This window comes from Paramormyrops kingsleyae, chromosome 1, assembly GCF_048594095.1.
Source record: "Paramormyrops kingsleyae isolate MSU_618 chromosome 1, PKINGS_0.4, whole genome shotgun sequence".
Taxonomy (NCBI): domain Eukaryota; kingdom Metazoa; phylum Chordata; class Actinopteri; order Osteoglossiformes; family Mormyridae; genus Paramormyrops; species Paramormyrops kingsleyae.
In genome coordinates this window covers 61,131,739-61,151,839 of record NC_132797.1, presented here as the reverse complement: position 1 = coordinate 61,151,839, position 20,101 = coordinate 61,131,739, and the positions used below count along the sequence as shown (strand labels likewise).

The 20,101-nt window shown below is 46.9% G+C and overlaps 1 protein-coding gene across 17 annotated transcripts in view; it reads left to right on the top strand.

Annotated features, from left to right (window-relative positions):
* LOC111842870 (tensin-1-like) overlaps window positions 1-18,761 on the top strand; it is a 61,350-nt gene extending 42,589 nt beyond the window's left edge. For 6 of the 17 annotated variants that reach the window (XM_023809918.2, XM_023809915.2, XM_023809927.2 and 3 more), the window contains 18 exons: window positions 2,907-4,124; window positions 5,105-5,185; window positions 6,253-6,315; window positions 6,411-6,592; window positions 6,797-6,872; window positions 8,756-8,851; window positions 9,257-9,292; window positions 9,691-9,868; window positions 10,370-11,022; window positions 11,100-11,186; window positions 11,432-11,560; window positions 11,687-11,782; window positions 12,293-12,370; window positions 12,743-12,814; window positions 13,332-13,617; window positions 13,845-13,913; window positions 14,010-14,039; window positions 14,392-18,761. In XM_023809918.2, the coding sequence (XP_023665686.2) occupies window positions 2,907-4,124; window positions 5,105-5,185; window positions 6,253-6,315; window positions 6,411-6,592; window positions 6,797-6,872; window positions 8,756-8,851; window positions 9,257-9,292; window positions 9,691-9,868; window positions 10,370-11,022; window positions 11,100-11,186; window positions 11,432-11,560; window positions 11,687-11,782; window positions 12,293-12,370; window positions 12,743-12,814; window positions 13,332-13,617; window positions 13,845-13,913; window positions 14,010-14,039; window positions 14,392-14,533 (3,572 nt within the window). In that variant the 3' untranslated portion in view covers window positions 14,534-18,761. Of the gene's footprint in view, window positions 1-2,906; window positions 4,125-5,104; window positions 5,186-6,252; window positions 6,316-6,410; window positions 6,593-6,796; window positions 6,873-8,755; window positions 8,852-9,256; window positions 9,293-9,690; window positions 9,869-10,369; window positions 11,023-11,099; window positions 11,187-11,315; window positions 11,561-11,686; window positions 11,783-12,292; window positions 12,371-12,742; window positions 12,815-12,903; window positions 12,940-13,331; window positions 13,618-13,844; window positions 13,914-14,009; window positions 14,040-14,391 lie in introns of those variants that run through there. The other 11 variants (XM_023809921.2, XM_023809916.2, XM_072717120.1 and 8 more) reach the window with 11 other exon arrangements.
* The last annotated feature ends 1,340 nt before the right edge of the window (window positions 18,762-20,101 follow it).

The window sequence follows — 20,101 nt, the reverse complement described above, 5'->3', positions numbered from 1 at the left end:
GTTGGGGAGGGGGTTTAGTTTCCGGGGTTCCTGTGCTCCTGAATATAATTCTCTATTTCTCAAGGAGCCCTGCTGTTGGACCCGCAGCTCTCCAGTACATTTCTGGCTGCTGTTTAGCCTCATTGTGATCCTTCATGTGTCTTTAATGTTTGAAGTGCTGGGGAGTATCGGCCCACCAAAGCGCCCATCCTGTCCTGCTGAACCATCACCTTCCAAGGATGCTGACCAGCTTCCTGGCACATCACCCCATCTGAGGGCTGCATGCCTATTTCAGCCCAGGGTCATAATCTCAACCATCAGCCTTTCAGTCACATGAACAGTTTTCTGGCACAGAATAGGTTGAGAGTATGACCCAGGAGAGCCAGTGGCTTTTATTTCATACTGTGCAGCCAGTTTATGGACTGAGAAAGAGCTACATACATACAAGTTTAGAGCCAGAAAAAGTGCAAGCAGTCCTCAGCTTACAGTTTGTCCCTTGTGCCTATCATCAGATTTGAACAAGAAGCTGTCCCTGTTATAGCGATGCAGGAGCTGTTATTCACACATGTTCCAGCATGTGGGAGCAGTGCATGAGCTGGGGGATAATGGTGCTTCATGGGGAGGAAGGTACTCTACCATTCACTCAGCGACAACTTCTCACGCGAGCATCTGAACATCACTGCATTATTTCAGTGTATTATCTGTAAATGCAGTCTAATGGTTTAAAGAGACAGTCCCCAGCTTAGGGGGTGTGGCTATGACATCCTGGATTTGGAGGGGCGTGGTTATAATTTCACTGGCTCAGGGGGGCATGACAGTAATGTCCTTGGTTTGGGGGGGGCGGGGGTGGGGGGGGTAGGTAGCATAGTTACAATTTCCCTGGTTCATATGGGCGTGTCTGTAACATCCTGGGTTTCGAGAGGTGTGGTTATAATTTCCCCGGCTCAGAGGGGCAAGGGTATACCATCCTGGGGTTGGAGAAGTGTACTTATAGTTTTCCTGATTCAGAGGGGTGTGGCTATAATGTCCTGGGTTTGGAGAGGAATGGTTATAAGTTCCCTGATTCGGAGAGGTGTGTCTGTAACATCCTAGGTTTGGAGGAGTGTGCTTAGAATTTTCCTGGCTGAGAGGGGTGTGGTAATAATTATCCTGGCTCTGAGGGGCGTGATTTATTTCCATTATCCAATGGCAGCATCAACAGCTGGAACAGTGTGAGCCTCCTAGAAAAGAGGTCTGACCAGGAGCAGGATGGAGGTGTGGAGCATTAGAAGAGAGAGAGAGAGGGAGGGAGGGAAAGAAGGAGGGCACCGCCTTGCTGTCAGTGATGTCACGCTGTCAGACACACAGTCCTGGGACACTCTACAAGTGGGGGGAGGGGGGGGGGAGCACTACCGCTAAAGAGAGCAGCAGTTAAACATACAAGGTGCTGGTGCTAGTCTGTGAGGAGCTCCTGCAGGAAGGCCAGGCGGCTCCCTGGGGACACAGACAGGTAAGCGCACTGTGCGCTTGTCTTTTGTTTGGCTTATTTTCTCCTACTGAAAGGAGCTCTGTTTCTCTCCGAGCCTTTCCCATGAGTCCCTGAAGTCACTATTTATACTGGAGTTTGTCGCGGGTCTGCCAGTGTTTCGATTTACAATGTGCTAATGGTGTATCATGTTGGACAGTCTGGACGTGATAAAAGTGATTTGGAAATAGCAAGTAGGTGCTTTACAGACCCCTTGGTTCTAGCTTGGGGGTGCTTTCAGCGTTTTGGCATGTCGTACCGCATTTTCCCTAATTTGAGAGGAACATTAAAATGTTGACTTGCCCTATAGCCCTGTGGCCCCTGTACCCCCTCGACTTTGGAACCTTGCGATGACTCTTAGGGAAGACCAACACGGGGGGCAGCAGGGAGCTGGGCTGTCTCTTCTAAAACAAGAGGAGCCCCCTGTATTAGATGTGTAGCAAACTAAACTGGAGGTTGCCAGGGTGACGGTGGCCTGAACAGAGGATGGGGAGGAGGTTCAGTTTTTCCAAGCCTCGCAGCTTCGTTTAAGGAGACGCTGGCAGAGTGCCCCACACGTTCGCCGAAGAACCATCAGGCAGGCCCTTGAAAAGAGATCTGAGGGCCGCGGGGGGGTCGTAAGCCGTGGGATATCCATGTCCAGCTGGGCCCCACCTTCCTGGCGTGCTGGTCTGCCCTGGAGCTCACAGTGGTTGTTTTCAGCTTCTTTCCTTAAAAAAAAACCCAGTGTGTGTACAGATGTACTTTAAAAACATCTGTGTGGGTGGATTGCTTGTGAAGTGCCGTGTTTTGGGAGCTGACTTGTGGGTGTGTCCAGCTGTTGTACCTTTGAGTAACACTCTTATCCCGCTGGTTGCTATAAGAAGGCTGAATAGATGGATTGTGTTCAGAGCTGTGAAGAAGGAGATTTGGGGAGAACAATGTCTACTGAGCAAATACGAGGTAATTTGATTGGAGCTAATGCTGCCCTTTACGCCAGAAATAGCACAGAATTTTTATTCATTATGAAGGGAGGATCACGTGTTGATGGCATTATGGGATGTCCACAGCCTGAAAAACAAAGATACGATGGCATTAAGATGGAATGGGAAAGGCAAGAATGGGGCATATTTATCAAAGTAGAAGCAGGCATTGAGAGGCATTTCATCCTCTCCACCATACTTTCACTGCCCAGGGCATCACCATCCAGCCTGAAAGCAGAGGTTTAGTTTGAGGTAGCATCCCGGGCTGGAAGGAGGGGGTAGGAGAAGGAGATCAGCAACATAGACCCAGAGGTGACACCATGAAGCTATGCTGGTGATGCCTGTGAGCACTCCTGGGTAAAATTGCTTTTTACTCATCTGGCTTCTTTTACTGAGATTTTTTGCTGTGAGGAAAATGTGAACAATGTGCCTTTTTTCTCCCTATTTGCTGTTTATTCCAGACATCATCCACACACAAGGTCCTCTGGACAGCAGTCTCTATGCAAAGATTCGCAGAAAGGATCCACTTAACAGTACCGTCACCACAAACGGGCTGACGGTACCGGGCCAGACCCTGCCTACGGGTGACCCAGCCTTGTCCGCCTGTGACAACGCCCTCTCTGTGAGCAGCGACTCAGGGCACTCCACGGCCTCCATTAAGACTGACCGCACCGATGAGCCGTTCCAGCAGGGGGTGCTGGCAAACCAATCTCTGAGCCCAGTGGAGACAAAAGACCTGGAGACGCTTCTGACGGGCCTGGAGGCACCAATGCAACGGTCGGGCTGCCCAGCAGTGCCTGCACCTATGACGGGGCTAGGCCTGCGCCACCTAGTGCCCGCAGAAGTACATGTCAATGGACATAGCGGCGCAGACCGGGAGACAGACATCCTGGATGATGAGGTGCTGGAGTCCAACAGCAGGGACAGCCTGGGCACCCCGTCTTCCCAGGGGCATCGGGTCACACCCCCTGAGTTCTATTGCCAGAGGGAATCAGTGATCAATGGGGAGGGCAGTCTGCACCATGTGCCGGGGGTACCTGAGTTGGGCCCACGGGCCCGCTGCAGCTCCTCTGTGCTGGCACACACTCCAGACTTGGACTACAGCCATGCCGCCATTTACCGCTCCCGCTCCTTCGGAACCGCACCTGGGCCAGAGCTGCTTCTAGAGCCCACCCCCAGGGCCCCTGCCCGTGGCTCCAGCAGCCGAAATGCTGTGCAGCGCGGCATGAATGCCTGGCAACAGCAGACCCACAGCCTGCCAGAGCTGCCCCCCGCCGCCCCCTCCCAGCAGGATGTGGAGCGCTCCATCGAGGACCTCGGCATGCTCATGCTGGAACTGGATCCTGCCATCGCTCAGCCACCCCGGGCCCCTGAGGCGCGCCCCCCCGCACCCCAGTCAGACTCCGTTCTGCAGGGCCCCTTTCCTTTTGGCTCTTCCCTCCTCCAAGTGTTGACGGCCCCCAAGGAGGCCTACACGGGCCATACTCCCCCACTCTTCCATCATCCAGTAGACCCCCCCATAACTCGGTCTTTTTCAGTAGGCTATGAGTTCCAGGGGGGGCCCAAAGTGCCAGGGTCCCAGTATAGTCTTGGCTATGCCCCGCCTCCCCTTCCCACTGCCCCCCCTAACGAAGAGAAGAGCTACAGCCTGGAGGGTCTGGTGGCTCACCGCGTAGCCGGTAAGAAGGGCGCCTTAGCGGGGCTAAAGCTAACAGGGCTAAGGGTAACTGGGCTAAAGTTAGTTTTACTAGGGCTAGCTGGACTAAAATGTCATGTTTATTTCGTAAGATTTGTAAGATTTAGTACTTATGTCAAAATAAAAGGGGGCAGTGTGTGGCTCAGAGGGCTAAGCCTCTGTGCCTATAATCAGAAGGTCGTCAGTTCAAACCTAGCCTCAGCATATCTGCTGGTCCTTGAGCAAGGCCCTTAACTCCCAGCTCCCTGGGTGCACAACAGGTGGCTGCCCTTCATAGACAGCTTACTCTACAGAGAACAAGTTGAGGGAGGTGTAAAGACCCATTGGGGTCAGTAAAAGTATCAATTAAAAATTTACTTTTATAAGTTTTAATACAGGTCTATTTTAGCACCTATATAAACAGTAAAGGGAGCAACTCCTGTTAAAGATGTGTGAGTTCCCCCAAATGGGACTGCATTTCAAGCATCCCAACATAGTGTATGAGGTCATGAGAGAACAGCCTGATCCAGGTAAATTGCAGTACTGTTTTTTATCTATGATATTATGCAGCCTTACACTCAACAGCAATACAAGGACTTTCTGAATGAAGCTTACATATCTCTTGGGCAAAATAAATGGACCTCTATGAAAAATAGGCCCATTCTCAGTCCTTCTGTTTATCCACCAGGGGGAACCAGTAGGCTCAGATAATCAGAGTTAGTCCTGGCCGTGTATCTCAGAGCACCAAACAGAGGGTGGCTTTCTCCTCTCTTCTGACCCAGACTTTCCTCGTATATCAAGCCCCCGGCACCATAATGAGACACAACCCAGACAGTGATGGGGTTTTCTGCCATGTAAATCTCTCCTTTCACCTTTTTTTCATCTCTTTCTCTCATTTTGTCCATCTGTCCACTTTGGGAACCCTGCGCCCTGTCATCCTCCTCTTCTTCCTCCTCACCACACCTCCCCTGGCTGTGGGTTCAGAGTACAATGCTCGTATCCAGGGCATCTGGGAGAGCATGGCCACCCCAAAAGCAGACCACAGTCGCTCCTATTCCCTTGCTGGTCTGTTTACTTGTCCTCTTCATTCTGTCCCTTTCTGACCTGCCCGTACAGCCATTAACACTACTAACTGACTGGCGGTAACTGATAACTAACGAGCTACCAATTTCACAGTACATGAACAGCAACGTATACTGGCTTTTTCCAGAGATGTAGAGCCCCCCAACTCCCAGTGTCAGTACCATGGTTGTGGGCCCCACCCACAGTGTGGCATTTACAATATAATGCTTCTGCAGGAGATGTGGGGAGGTGGGGCTGAGGTTTGAGTCACGTTTTTGCATTCCACTTACAGAACAAGCAGAATCAACTTTGTCTGATTTTTTCCAGGGGTGAACAACCTCTCCTGGGATTCTCTGTCCCTGCAGCTGGGATGGATTAGCCTTCCCCGTCACCAGGGTCTGGGTCCTGCGTAGAGTCTGAGGTCTGTCTCCCTCTGCCAGGACTTTCAGCTTAGGGCTCCTGGGGATGTTTGTAGTGGCTGTTCCATACTGTCGGCTCAGCTATGGGAGCCGTGAGCTGTGAGCCGATTGGCAGTCCCAGAACTCCTAAGACATGATTGTGTTGCCCCCTAGTGGCCCAGTCTGCACTGAAACACAACACAATGTTCTACACTGTTAGAAGCTGCATCCTGAGCCACTCCCATAGGATTAGCCCACACTGTGACTCCCCTCCTGCTCCCAAACTGACGTCTGCTGCTTGCCTGGTTCCCTGCTTGTTTGGGTGGATCTTCTTGGCCTGAGAGCCCGAGAGATCATGTGTTTGTTTGAGTGTTTCTTGGGAATTATGTCCATAGACAGTCTTAGTAATGATTGACAAGCTTGCCTGAAAGTGCTCTGATTGCAGTGCACCAAGTACTACTCTCTACATAGCAATACTGACGGGCCAATGGACAAGGTAATGCAGTGATATTCATATTGTGACAGTTTACTGTGAATGAGTAGATGAATGCTGTGCATGAATGAATGGATGCTTTGTTTACACCACAGCCCTGTACTAGAAGATGAAGGGCTACCTATTGAAAAAGTAAACGCTAACTATTGAAAAAGTAAACGTTTGCCAATCAAACACAGGTGTTAGTTCGCCCACACAAGATAACAGGTATCTTAACGGACGTGACAGGAGTGGCTTTAAAGGTGAGCCCGGCTCCTCTTCAGAACCTCACTGAGTTCTTGGGGAGGTCTGAGATGGTAGGGGCACCATTCTGAGCGGTCAGTGTTTTGATTGGCAGGTGTTCAAAGCAAGGAGACATTGGCTGACAGAGGCACTGCCTCCACACGACGCCGGACAAACAGCGAGGGCCAGTGTCTGGATGGCCGTGGCCCTGGCCGCACGATCCGTTCACCCATCCGCTGTGTTTCCCCAGAGTTTGTTAACGCCATCGCTCAGAACCCAGGTGGACGGCCCAAGGAGGTACAGCACAAGGGTTCTCTGCCCTATCCTCTGGTCTCCTGCCATTAGTCACTGCACAGGTTTTCCATGTAACCTTTTTTGGTCCATTTCAGTCACTTTGAGTTGCATAGTACCACTGCTCCATGGTAATAATAATAATAATACATTTTATTTATAATAACTATGTGTGTGTTTGTGTGGTGTGTGTACCTGTCTTGCCCCCAGGGACAGATGCACAGCTACCGGGAAGCCTTTGAGGAAATGGAGGACAGTCCCATCAGTCCTCCGCCCAGCTCCGGTGGTGAGGCCCCTCCCCTGACCCCAGCCTTCCCCGTCTCTCCACAAACCCCTTACTTCAATTTGTGTAAGTTCTTTTGCTCTGCAGGAAGAGGGAGCCGTGGTTCACAGCAGTCCACACATAAAAGATGGGTTTCTCTCTAAAGTCACAGAAGCCTGTGCTTAGTAAGTCAGCTGTCATCAGTAAATTATATAGGACAGAGTTTCATGAAAGATGCAGTCTGACAAGGTAATGGTGTTAATACCTCAAAACAACTTAAAAATATGCAGGAGCCACTGCCCAGCTGCTCACATGAAATGATGTTGCCATTGGCATGGTGTCTATACCAAATTTATTCTTGAAAATAAATTTGTTGTAATTTTTATTAGATTAGAGAATGGTGTTGGTTTGGAATATTCTTGTTGATTTGGTGATGGGTTTCAATTCTTGGTGGATATCATGATTCTTCCTTCTTAAGGAATCACTGGAGATTACATAGTTTAACACTTAGTTTAACACTTGTGCTAAATTCAGAACATTTAATGTGCTGCGTGTAAAGGAAAGAGAGCACTGAGCATTTCTGGTGTCTCTGATTGGATGCAATCAAAGAGAATCATGCATTCGTGATGTCAGATTGCTTGTTATTTTAGGATTAACTTTGGTTGCTCCAAGAACTTATTATCCTGAATCAGAAATGGCTCCTCCCATTCCAGGGCATTCCTTATCCATCATACATTTGTCTGGAGTTGAATGCATATCATGGAGGTGGTCACATGACTGTGAATATAAGCAGTCATATGACATGGTCATGTGGAGCTGATCTCCTAGCCTAGTATGTGGAAGTGTTTCATCTTCTCAACCTTCCACCAAGTTGGTCAGGTTCTTAATTAAGTGTGAATAAAAGTCAGATGACAGAGACCCTTACATAAAAAGGCATCTTTCTAGGAAGCTAACAGGAAGACATGTGGAATTAGGACACCCCAGTCAAACTCAAATAAGGACAAAATTAGCTCATTTCATGGCTGAGGCTAATGTTTAGCTCAGCAGTCACCTGGGAATTTTCCCATAATTCCGTTGGACAGCTTCTGGGAAGGCCTGGGAGTGGTCTCTCTCTCTCTCTCTCTTTATTATCATGCGGATCATTAAGGCTGCAGTAGAGTGACATCACCACGGCTCTCTCCTCCTCAGTAGCATAACCCACCCCCCACTTTCCAAATGCCCCACCCAAGCCAAGCCCCACCCAGGGGGTACTTTATGCTACAGAAATAAGGAATTGTTTTGGATTCTTTGGTAAGTGGTGATCACCGGCATCCGCCCAACTGTGGGTGGCACTGCTGGCTGCATGACAGACATCAGGCAGCCCAGCTTTAGACACGGAGGCTCAGCCGTACCTACCCCCCAAGTCGCTGGGTATTATACAGCTTTACCCCTGTGATATCAGGATTATGAAAGTCATGTGACACGGACTGTGAAAGATCCTCATTGCCTCACCTCCCTGTCTGGCTTGGCTCTGATCATGTAACTCTATGTTTCCATTTGCATCCTTTGTGTTTTGAGCTCTACTCTGAGGTCAGGCTCCAGGAGCACTAACCACCCTTGCGCCCCCTATGCATGCTGTGCCTACTTGACAACTCCCCCCTCCACCACCACTGGGCCTGTGACAGTCACACTATTCCCTCCCCCCACCCATGCATGATGTTGCTGTAGAGCATAACATACTGCCACTGGCTTCCGCACCATTCTCACTGTACTGTGTTGATAGCACTCAACTAGCATGTGCTGCCTTCATGATCCCATTTTCCTATGAACATTTTGATGCACCCTGATGTCCAGTAGAAGGCCCTGTGCCTTAATGGGATTTACGATGGCTAACACCCCCCCCCCCCCCACCACCAACACCCCTACAGGCCGCTCTCCTCCAGGCCTGGCCAAGACACCTCTCTCTGCCCTGGGCCTGAAGCCCCACAACCCCGTTGAGATCCTGCTGCAGCAGAGTGGCTCAGGTCAGTATCTGCTAGTCCTTCTGGGGGGGTGGGTTGGGAAGTGGTGGTGTGCGGGGGCAGGGGGGCAGATGTAGGACACTGTGCTCACCATCCCATGGTGGGCCAGTAACCCTGTCTTCTCAGTCATACATCACTTTGGATAAAAGCATCTGCTTAATAGTCGTACATTTTCAATGTCTCGCAGTTTTCATAACAACCCCTCTTCGCTCTCATATGGGTCTTTCTCCTGTCAAAAGCAGTTCTTCTTGTTCTTTCTACAGCTGATGGCATTTTTACAGTTCAATCTGAAACTTACCATCTATTTTCCGATTGGCCCCACAGCAACAGACAGCTAGTTAGTCACTTCCTTTTCTCTCTCTCTGTTTCCTCTTTCAAACATCTGTTCCTCCCCCCCCTTGCTGCCAGACTCAGCAGCTAACCCTCTAGAATATGGAGAGGAAGGTAAGACCTCCATGGTAATGAATAACTTCACCAGCCCCCAACATATTCCCCCCCCAGATCTGAAAGTCACCACAATCCCCTACCCCCCATGCCACCGACACACCTTTGCTTTAGATTCAGTTGTTGCTCTTAAACATAATATTGCACCCCCATTTGAGGTTGGTCTGCATTTTTGTCACTCATTCATACATACAACTGCTTCAATATGAAGAATGTAAAGAGCCAAATCACTTGGATTTCATACACCAAGAATACACGAAACATAAATGATGAATTTGTTTTGATATCTCACCTGGACCGTTTAAGCCTTAACGGGACCTCTGCCGTTTTGGAGTATCATTGCCATGGCAATCACTCATCCTGCATCTGTGTGCTAGCAGTGCACTGTCTATCCACAGAGCCATGCAGCTACGTGGAGTCTGTAGCTCGTAGTGCCGCTGCCGTCAGTGGGGGGAAGCCGGCAGGGGCCCCCTCAGCCCCCAGTTATGCCACTGACAGCCTTGCAAAGCAAAACACCCCCTTCTATACCATGAACCCCCCTCTATCTTCCGGTAGCCCCATTCCAAGTTCTGATGGGTAAGTGATCTTCATGTCTGTGCTACCCACAATGCATTATAGCGCTTGATTGTATTAAGAACATAAGAAATTTACATTTGGCCCATCAAGCTCGTTTGGGGAGAACTTAACTAATAGTTCAGAGTTATTAAAATTTTATCTAGCTCTGATTTAAAGGACCCCAGGGTTTTAGCTTGCGCTACACTAACAGGAAGACTATTCCATACTCTAACTACACGCTGTGTAAAGAAGTGCTTTCTCAAATTCATTTCTCCCGCTAATTTCCACATATGGCCATCGTATTACTAGTGTGGGGCGGACCTTTCATGTCATAGAAGGTACAGAAGTTTATATTAACCATAGCTATGTGCTCCAAAGCTGACTGGCTGCAAACGGCATGTGTACATAACCCACAGAGTGCTTTATGATAGGGCATTCCCTGCAAGATGTAACAATGCAATCAGCGGTATGAGCTCCTCCTGGAGATTTTATTGAGAAACACTGATGTCTGATCTGTTTCAGAATTTACCCCTTTGCTGACAGTGGCCTGTGGACTGTTCCCCCTACTCACCCCCTAGGGGATCCCAGCCCCCACCACCCAGACACCGCCTACCGCCTCCCCTCTTCTTCGTACCCGACCTCTGGCTCAGACACCGCCACAAGCAGCTATATTACAGCTGACTATGGGCCATGCCTGCCAGAGGCTGCCCCTGTCCTGGCCACCCCTGGGAGCCCTGGCATGCTCCAGCACTCAGTGGCTACAAACACGCCCCATAGCCTTGCCTCTTGGCCCAAGCTGACCAGTCAGAGCAGCCTGACCTCGGATTGGCTTGGGCAGCCAGCCAATGGCAGCGAGCCTGGGCCTGGAGGCGGTTCCTTCCCATGCAGCTATGGCACGGATGGGCAGTCCTCATCAAGTGGCTATGTCACCCCCGATGTGCCTGTAGGGGGCACCTTTCCAAGTTTGCCCCCATACATGGTGCCCTTGGGCAGTTTGGGCACGCAGCCACAACTCCCGCGCAAGCGAAGCATGTCCAATGGGGGCGAGAGACCTTCAACTATACCCTCCTACAATGGCAAAGCGACGGCCCCCTCGCCCCCATCCAGCGGCTACAGCACACCCAGCACCAGGCTGGTCCACACCCTGTCTGACTTCTCCAGGTTCTCCACGTGCGGTAAGCATGAGTGTCCTACTGCGTGCCAGCTATAACAAGGGACCACGCCACTGCTCATGGCTATGCACTGCTTGCAGAAGGAGGCCCAGAGAACCATCTCAGCGTGAAGTTTGTGCAGGGCACTTCCCGGTTCTGGTACAAGCCCGACATCTCCCGAGAGGAAGGTAAGCACAGGGGAGGAGGGCGGGCAGCAGGTTGTGAGACCTGCTGTGTTCAGGTTTGAGCAGCACTCAGCATGATCACATGATCACCTGCAGATCCATAACCTGCTGTGCTACTTTCTTTCCTAACAGCAGAAACAGTGGCATTTTCCTTGGACTGAAGTTACTATTAAGCAGTTTTATGTAACACCGCGGGCTCAGGCTCAGCAACCTGCCCTTCCTCCCCTCCCTCCTCTTCCTCTTGACAGCCATCGACATGCTAAAAGACCGCGAACCCGGCACTTTCGTCATCCGCGACAGCCACTCCTTCCGGGGTGCTTATGGCTTGGCTATGAAGGTGGCCTCGCCCCCACCCACTGTGCAAAAGAGTGACAAAGGTGCGATTCTGCCCCTTGTCTCACAGTGTCTGTCACTGTCCTTAGATCTATTTCACTATTTACACCACTGATTACTATTACTATCTGTCCAAAAGAGAATCCCACCTGTGTCCTTCTGTCCCACAGGTAGTGACACAGCCCACGAGCTAGTGCGGCACTTCCTAATCGAGACAAGCCCCAGGGGAGTGAAGCTGAAGGGCTGCCCCAACGAGCCCTACTTTGGTGAGTGGGAATATGGTGTCAGAGGAGGAAGAACATGCACCGTCGTTCACAGAATAACAGATCAAAGGACTTTCACTACATGCACTTGAAACTGAGTAGTGTAAAACTGCCTTGAAAAGACTGTACTGTTATACAGCAGACGGAGAGTAGTATGTAGGGTATGCATTTTTAACTACAGATCTGTTCTGATGTCAAACAAATGATTAATAAATACATTTTCAACCATTTTTTACCTATTACAAACCTTTCACTACAGATATTTCCCAAATGTTTAGTCTAATCATCAAAGCTAAAATCAAACAGTCAACTGCTGTTTTCAGGTTTGTTTAAAGGTTGCTGACATGAACCATGACAGACTCCCCTCCTTGGGTCATGGGGCAGGGCCCCTCCCTCCCTAGAGACTCTGTCAAATGCAGTATCTATACAGCTACAGCCGCGCTTAGCCCAAAAGAGAGCTGTGCTTGTGGTCTGGCTGTGGTGAATTTCATAGTAACATCCTGTCCTCCGCAGGGTGTCTGTCTGCCTTGGTGTACCAGCACTCCATCACCCCACTGGCCCTACCCTGCACCCTGCTCATCCCAACTCGAGGTCAGGACACCAGTCTGCATTCTAACCCACCATCCAGCAGTAGGGTCATAGTAGTTTCATATATTGTTATAGTAGGTGTGGCAAGAACAGAGTAATGTGGTCATGATGAGAGTGATGGTGTGAAATTAGATTATTCAGTGGGTGTGGCTGAGATGACAGCATTGACCATATTGACTGGGAATAAGTAGGAGGCTGGCTGGAGATCAGTATAGCATGTGACTGTGATGGCAGAGGGTCAGGGCCATTCTGAGGGAGAGGTGTGCCTGAAAATCAGTAGGGGTGTGGCTGTGATGGCGAGGGGTGGGATCCTGCTGACAGTTTTCATTCGGGATCAGTAGGGGGTGTGAATTTAAATTACTTTTTGCCCTGTAGATTTTTCTGTGGAGCGCTTGGACATGGCCTCTATTAGTGACATCACATCAAATCTACTGAGGCAGGGTGCAGGTAAGGACCCCCCTTTGTGACCTCATAAGAATCATCTGTGACTGACTAAGCTCTTCACATTTTAAATGAATTCTGTTGTCACTTTCAAGTGAGTGTAGGGCAGAGGTCCCTAGCTGAATCCTACGGTAAACACACCTGCTTGCTTCTCTGTGTCTCTTTGAGCTTGTGCTCTGACCTTTTCGAAGCTGTTATGCATGAGGTTCCTAAGAACTGTGACCTAGGGCCCTCCTGGGTCACACGCACCTGTCCTGTGTGACCTCTCTGTGACTCCAGAAAAAGGCATGAAATCTGAAGACATGCATGCTTGTGTCATGTGTCTACTGCATCTGTGTGGAAATGCAGAAATATTGACCTAGAATGCTGTTTAATTTGCCCTGAAATGAATCTGCAGTAAAATCAAGCTGGAAAACCACAGGATCTCTGGGCTACATAATTCAGTAACATAGCTCTAATGCTGCGATTCAACTGGTGGTTCATTCAGGCCTAATTCATCTAAAACAAATCCCTGCCCATTCAGCAGGCACCCAGTACAGCTATCAGACCTCAACACCAGGTGAGCGATCACACCTCCTGCAGTTCAGACATGATGTTATGTTGATCGGAAGGCTTTGTCGCTGTCTTTGCTCTCCTGCAGCATGTAACGTTCTGTACATAAACTCCGTGGACATGGAGTCTTTGACGGGCCCCCAAGCCGTGGCCAAAGCCGTGTCCATGACCCTAGGGGCCAGCACGCTACCCACCCCCACCATCGTCCACTTCAAGGTGTCCGCACAAGGTATCACCCTCACTGACAACCAGAGGAGGTGAGTCAGGGTCAGGGGACGGTGGCAGTGGAGGTGATTTTACAAGAACTGACCAGTGTCCTCCCTGATGGTATCTGTTGAATAGTTTGATGTCACCGATGTGTCACCTAAGTAGACACTCAGCTGAAATGGTCTCCCTGATGCTGCCTAACATGATGAGGGGGGGTCATCATCTGAGGGCCACGTGCCGGCCACAAACTAACCTTGCTTCATCTCCTTCCCTCCAGAATATTCTTCCGACGCCACTATCCCATGAACACCATTACCTTCTGTGACGTCGACCCCCAGGACAGGAAGTGAGTGTCTGAGTGCTGGCAAAGTGCGGCAATAGTACTACCTGAGGTTGAGTCAGCTGATGAGGGATGACCGTGTGTCTTTAAATGCTTTTACAGGTGGAAGAAGGCAGAGGGCGGTTCTGCAAAGTGAGTGTTAATCACGGTTAGACTCAGAGTCCAAACATCATTTTTAGCAACCCCCTAGTGATGACAGGATCCTCCTGCAAGGACTCCCTGAGATTTATCTATATAGGAGGGAGATGAGATTTTAAGTGAAAGTTGTTCTAATGCTTTTTTAAACTGAAGTTATATATTATATGCTGTATATCTCCCTGTCACTGGGATAAGCTGTTAGAATTTGGATGGTGGATAAATGGATAGTATGTACAGTATGTATTATTTAAAATCAAGCACTATATGAAGACTTTATAGATGTTTCATTTGTTGATCTGTGGTTTTTAAAGTGTTTGTTAGCAATTCTCAACTTTGTCTTGGTCAGATTCTTTGGGTTCATAGCCCGGAAGCAGGGCAGCATGACAGACAACGTGAGTCACCTGTTTGCAGAAATGGACTCTGAACAGCCAGCCTTGGCCATCGTCAGCTTCGTCTCCAAGGTCCTGACTGGTTTGCAGAAGCGCTAATCTCCCCTGGCTGCCACTTCTCCCAGTACACCCCTGAACTCTGACACGCTGCCATTCTGTGTTTGTTGTTTCTGTTTATTTCCCTTTTTTGGCTTTATTCTGAACAAGCAGGGACGCTGTACAGTTGTCAGGTAGCAGATCTCCTAAGACATCAAAGTAAAAGGAAATGATGTCAGTGCATAGTACCGAAGGAAAAACACGAGCTAAACAAACAGCCAATGGAAAAGCAACGTCGACAGAAAAAATGGGCTTTTTAAGGGCTTTAGATTAATTCATCAAAGTAAAGAATAAATTCAAAACACATATTTATTACTGCTAACATGCTTAAAAGACTTCTAAAGCCAAGACAAAAGCCTTTGTCTTAATTTTTTTCCTAAACGTTATCTGTCATCTTGCCACTAAGCCTGTTCAAGCTCTTTAATGTTTCAACTTGGTATATCCTCGGTAGCCATTTGCAGTAATCATGTGCAGTGGGATATTCCAGGCCATTCCAGGCCATTCCAGGCTCTGTCTATCACTGTCAGTGCTGTAAAAACACTTCTTTCTTATAAAGCACACACCAAATATATTGTATAGATCCTTTAATTATTCTATAGTGACTTTTTTAGGACTCTCTCTAAGCTTGAGCAGTCAGTCCTTAATTTCAGCCACAGCTTACTTAATTCTGGCTCTCAACAGCGAGGTTTGATTATTGCTGCCTGAAGTCATGGACTGCTGGTCATGACATGGGATTTCTGTCCATTTAGTGGGCAGGAGTGTGGGGGAGCGGGTCAAATCCCCATTGCACAGGACACAGATGTGGGGTCTCGGGGCAGATTAATGTCACTTTGTTGAAGCTCAGGACTTGGTTGTACTTGTTACTTGGGGCAACATCTCTGTAGACTTCTTGGTCACACATGTCTTTGCTTACACAGTCGTTCGCTCCTGGTAGGGTCACACGCTGAGAGATGTCTCCACGATCTCTAGTGCTCATTAAATTAGTGCAATAATTGAACCCAGCATGACTCACCTTTGTGGGTGGCCCACCCCAAGTGTGAGGCACACTTCAGATATCACAGTAAAACACCACTAAGGAGCTTCTGAATGAGGTTGGGGTCCTCCAGCGCTGAGCAGGGCACCACCACCAGGCTCCTTTACCCCGAGCATCTCTGACAGCCTGCTGTATACTTTAGAACCAAGATGGATGCATTTGTTCGACAGCTTGATTTTATAGATGGGCTTAGCGTTCCAACTGCATGTGCAAGATGTCAGTAGTGATTCATTTCCAGGTGTACTCGAAAGAGGTGCAGTGACTCTGTGTCAGGTTAGGAGGGCCTTGGACGGGGGAATTGTATATGAAACAGATCTTGATACACACATAACACAAATCACAGAATTACTTTACTAAAGTATTTATTTTTTGACTATGTTGCTGTGTATTAACTCATATATACATGTATGTTCAACATCATGATTACCGCATTGAAATAACTATTTTCACTACAATTAAAATCATTCAAATGTGTGTGTGTGTATATATATACACACACACACACACACACACACACACACAGTGGTACCGCAGAACTCGAATTTAATCCGTTCAGAACTCTGGATCGAGTTGTAATCGAATTTTCCCCATAAGGAATAATGGAAAACCAATTAATTGGTTCCCGTCCCCCAAAATATGTTTATTTTTAAGTATTTAAACACAAAATGAACTGGATAAAACAAGAAGAGCATATACTGTACTAAACACATCTAAGCACATATATCAAAACAGTAATTTGTGAAGTAAGAAAATAAATGTATCCAAATAATGTGTCCTGCCCCAATCGTCCGCTCCTTCCGTGTGCCACGCCCCCTCGTTAACCCCGTGTGTAATCCTCCTGTGATCAGCTGTTTCTGGTTGTTGTCATTAGTCCTAGCTCTGTATTTCGTCCGCGTTTCAGTTTGTTTCCCCAGTCGGGTCATTGTATTGTCCATCTGCGTTTAGCCTGCCTTACCTGTAATTAAACCTCGTATTCCCCGATACCCTGACGTCTGCGCCTTTGTCTCCGTTCTGTCCGCACTAGGCACAACAATATTATTATAATTAAACGTATTAATGGTTTGTTATTAATATTAAAATAATGAATAAGAAATCTTTATTTTTAAATGTATTTTATTATATAATAATAATAATAATTACTGTTACTGTCTATCATTGTCAAAATGTATTTTTACTGTCTAAATAAATGTATTCAGCTTATGTAAACATGCATGATGCTATCACAGCTAATGCAAGGCTGAGACCTAAGAGTTACCCTTTGTTTCCAGAGAGACGTGCCGCATGACTCATTTCCCCGCGCGTACAAGCTATCTCAGATCGAGCTCTAGGTAATATTTTTTCAAACTGGTCGGTTCGACTTTTAAGAAATTCTAGTTCTAATGAGTTCGATAACTGAGGTACCACTGTGAAAAAAAAAAAATAATAATAATAAAAAAAAAATAATATATATATATATATATATATATATATATATATATATATATATATATATATATATATATACAGTATATATACACACACACACCTTGTAAAGTGTATGTATGGTGAAGCCTGTCACCATGTGCAGAACTTCTTCCTCAGTTTTTTTCAGCACTTAAAAAGCTTCAGCAGTATCATTTGAACTAGAACCGGCTTATGATAAATGATTTAAATATGAATGATGATCCATTCTTATGAAATAACCTTTTTGCTAATAGCGTAAGGAATAGGTACGGAGCCCCAATAGGTGTTATGATAGAAAAATATATTGTCTCGTAGTAATGCGTGGGCTCGAGGTAGTAAATCGTACACTCGAATTAATCACCACTTACAACGCACGATTTAGTAACTCGAGCGACCGCATTACTAACTCGACAGCACGGATCACTGGCACGAATTACAACTCTACCGCACTGATTAATAAACGGAGCGCATCAATTAACTCGAGAGCACGCATTACTATGAGACTATTTTTTTTATACCATGGCAGCCGTAGGAGCTCTGTCGATACGTCACTCCCAAGAGCAAAACATTTCGCTGTTTATGGCGTGTTAGCACACTGATGCACTTTTTTAGTTATTTGCTGCAGTAGGTCATTGCTCATAATGGAAGGGCGCTGCTGTGGAATAATGAAACACCATGCATATTTGGACTGCCTGTTTTTGGGCGATCCGACAGGGCAATAGGTCATTATCGCCACCCTGTGGTGGTCTGTGCTTTGCAGCTTTTTTTATTTATGACATTTAAAAGCACATACAAAAACAATTGACACTGATGTTTGTACTCAGTATAATCCCTAAATCAGAGTGAGATCAAACAAAATGTAAACGATGTTTTCTGTGAGACCACATACATGCAGAAGGTGATATGTGTATATATGGCCAGTCTTTGAAGACATATTTCAGATGCAAACTAAATCAAACTATGCACTGTGCAAAATGCATGCCAAACTATGCCAGCTGGACCTGTTTGGGTTTAAATATATTCCTATTTGCCAAAGATATTGAGTCATACTGTACCTAAGCTATATGCTTTGATATTTCATCAGCAAATATCAGCTCACTTTGAGGTGTCCTTGGGGATTGCAGTATTGAAAGCTACATATGTATGATGCTGTTTTATGTCTCTTTGCATGAGTCCTTTCCTTCACTCTCTTACTTTTCCTTTGAGTAAATAATTCTAGTTTTACCCCAAGATCATATGGAAGTTACATATGAGAGGGGACAAAACATTTTAATTTGACAGTAACCCTTGCATTTTCAAATGATAGCAAGGCAGCTGAATTTTCATTATGATGCATACGTTCCAGATAATAATTAAAATTTAGTGAAGAAGGTGCACCTCATGGCCCTCTTCTTAAAACTAATTCTCAGAGCTTTAACTAACCTTACCATTGACACCTTTTGAGAAACTTTCTGGCATTTGTATTGCTGGGCTTCTATCTGTGATGCGTCTTAGACAATGAGAGTTATCCTACTCATCAGTATTATATCCAGCATGACAAAGCCATTCGTGTGAAGAAGAAGGAGGTGAATGGACAGTTAACACAGTGAACATGAACACTTGTTCACCGGTGTTTATCCAGTTGGTTAATGACCTGGAGCATGTGATTGTGGTGCTGTGGCTGTACATTATGTTGGTCTGTGTTCAAATTACATTATATTGTATGGCATTGTTGTTTCTGAAAGATTCAAACAATAAAAGCAGCGCTGAATGACAGCTGTGTGAAAGAGTGTATCCTTCCTTTACCCTGGTCCATCTGGTATGTGGTGAGCTGCTCTTTTGTACAAGACATATATTGCCTGGAACTTCGAACCACCATGACCATGATGGAATGACCAGTAATTAAAAATGGTTGGATGGATGGAATATTTCTGTGAACTGAAGCTTTGTTGTCTTTTTGTCAAGAGCTCAGGAAATGCTGTCAAATAAAATCAACTTCCGTTGACCTGATGTAAAAACAGGAAAAAGATACAGTGAGTGTATTTTCAAATTTGTGGACATATTAATGACAATCTATCTCCAAGCACCTGATAGCGCAAAGCTGACTTTGGGTTATTGAGTTACTATGAAAATAAATGTAAACCCCACGCTGTATGATTGGACTGGAAACATGCAATACATTAGCTGTCCACTTGGTGTCAGCGTTTGTCTTTCAAAATTGGGTCATGGCTTGAAATTCAAGGGTTACTTCAAGGACATATTAAGATATCTTATTGCCACTGTATCTCCCCAGCGTCACCGCTGAAATTTATGTAGAAGATATTTATGGAGAAATTAACTCTTGGTTACATTTATCTTTCCTTAGAAAATATATGGAGTTACTGCATACTGAAACAGTTCTTGAGTCAGTTTCAGCAGTCTATCCATACTGTGGGTTAACAAGGAAACGTGCCTCTCTTGCTGACATAATAAGAACACAGCATTCACTTGTTTCATTGTCTGATTCACATAACTTTCTTTTCTCATCATGTTTATTATTTTTCATAAGATATCATTCATCAAGAAGGCAGGCTGCACACTGCTGCCTAATCATAGAGAATATAGGATGTAGAGATGCTGTGTGTTTGTGCACACACATGTGTGTGTGTGCGTGCGTGTAAATATATGCTGTAACTTGGAGAACACATTGGCAAAGATAGGGGTCCTGCCTCCCCAAAGAGTGCATCCCTGGAACAGCCCAAGGAAAGAAAGCTGGTGAACATGTGTTGCTTTTACTATGAACACAGCCTTCAGAAAGTGGCACTGGGCAGGTGCAAATGGTCACACGGAATGGGGGCTGTGAGGTCCAGCGTGGGACTCCAAGGGCTTTGCTCTCACTCAATGGTACTTTTAAGGGAATGCCGGTTGCCCTACCTGCTGCCAGCACAGCTTTCTAAACCTAATTTCTGCCAGAGGCTGGAGTTAGCACCAGGACCACTGAGCCCCACAGGCCTGGGTGCAATTACAGATACATGCTGCCTTCTAGCACGTGAGATCCATCACTCCTAGCCCCAAGCCCCAGAAATAGCAGGCATAAGCTGGGATGCATGTGCATGCATGTGTGAGTGCTTGATATG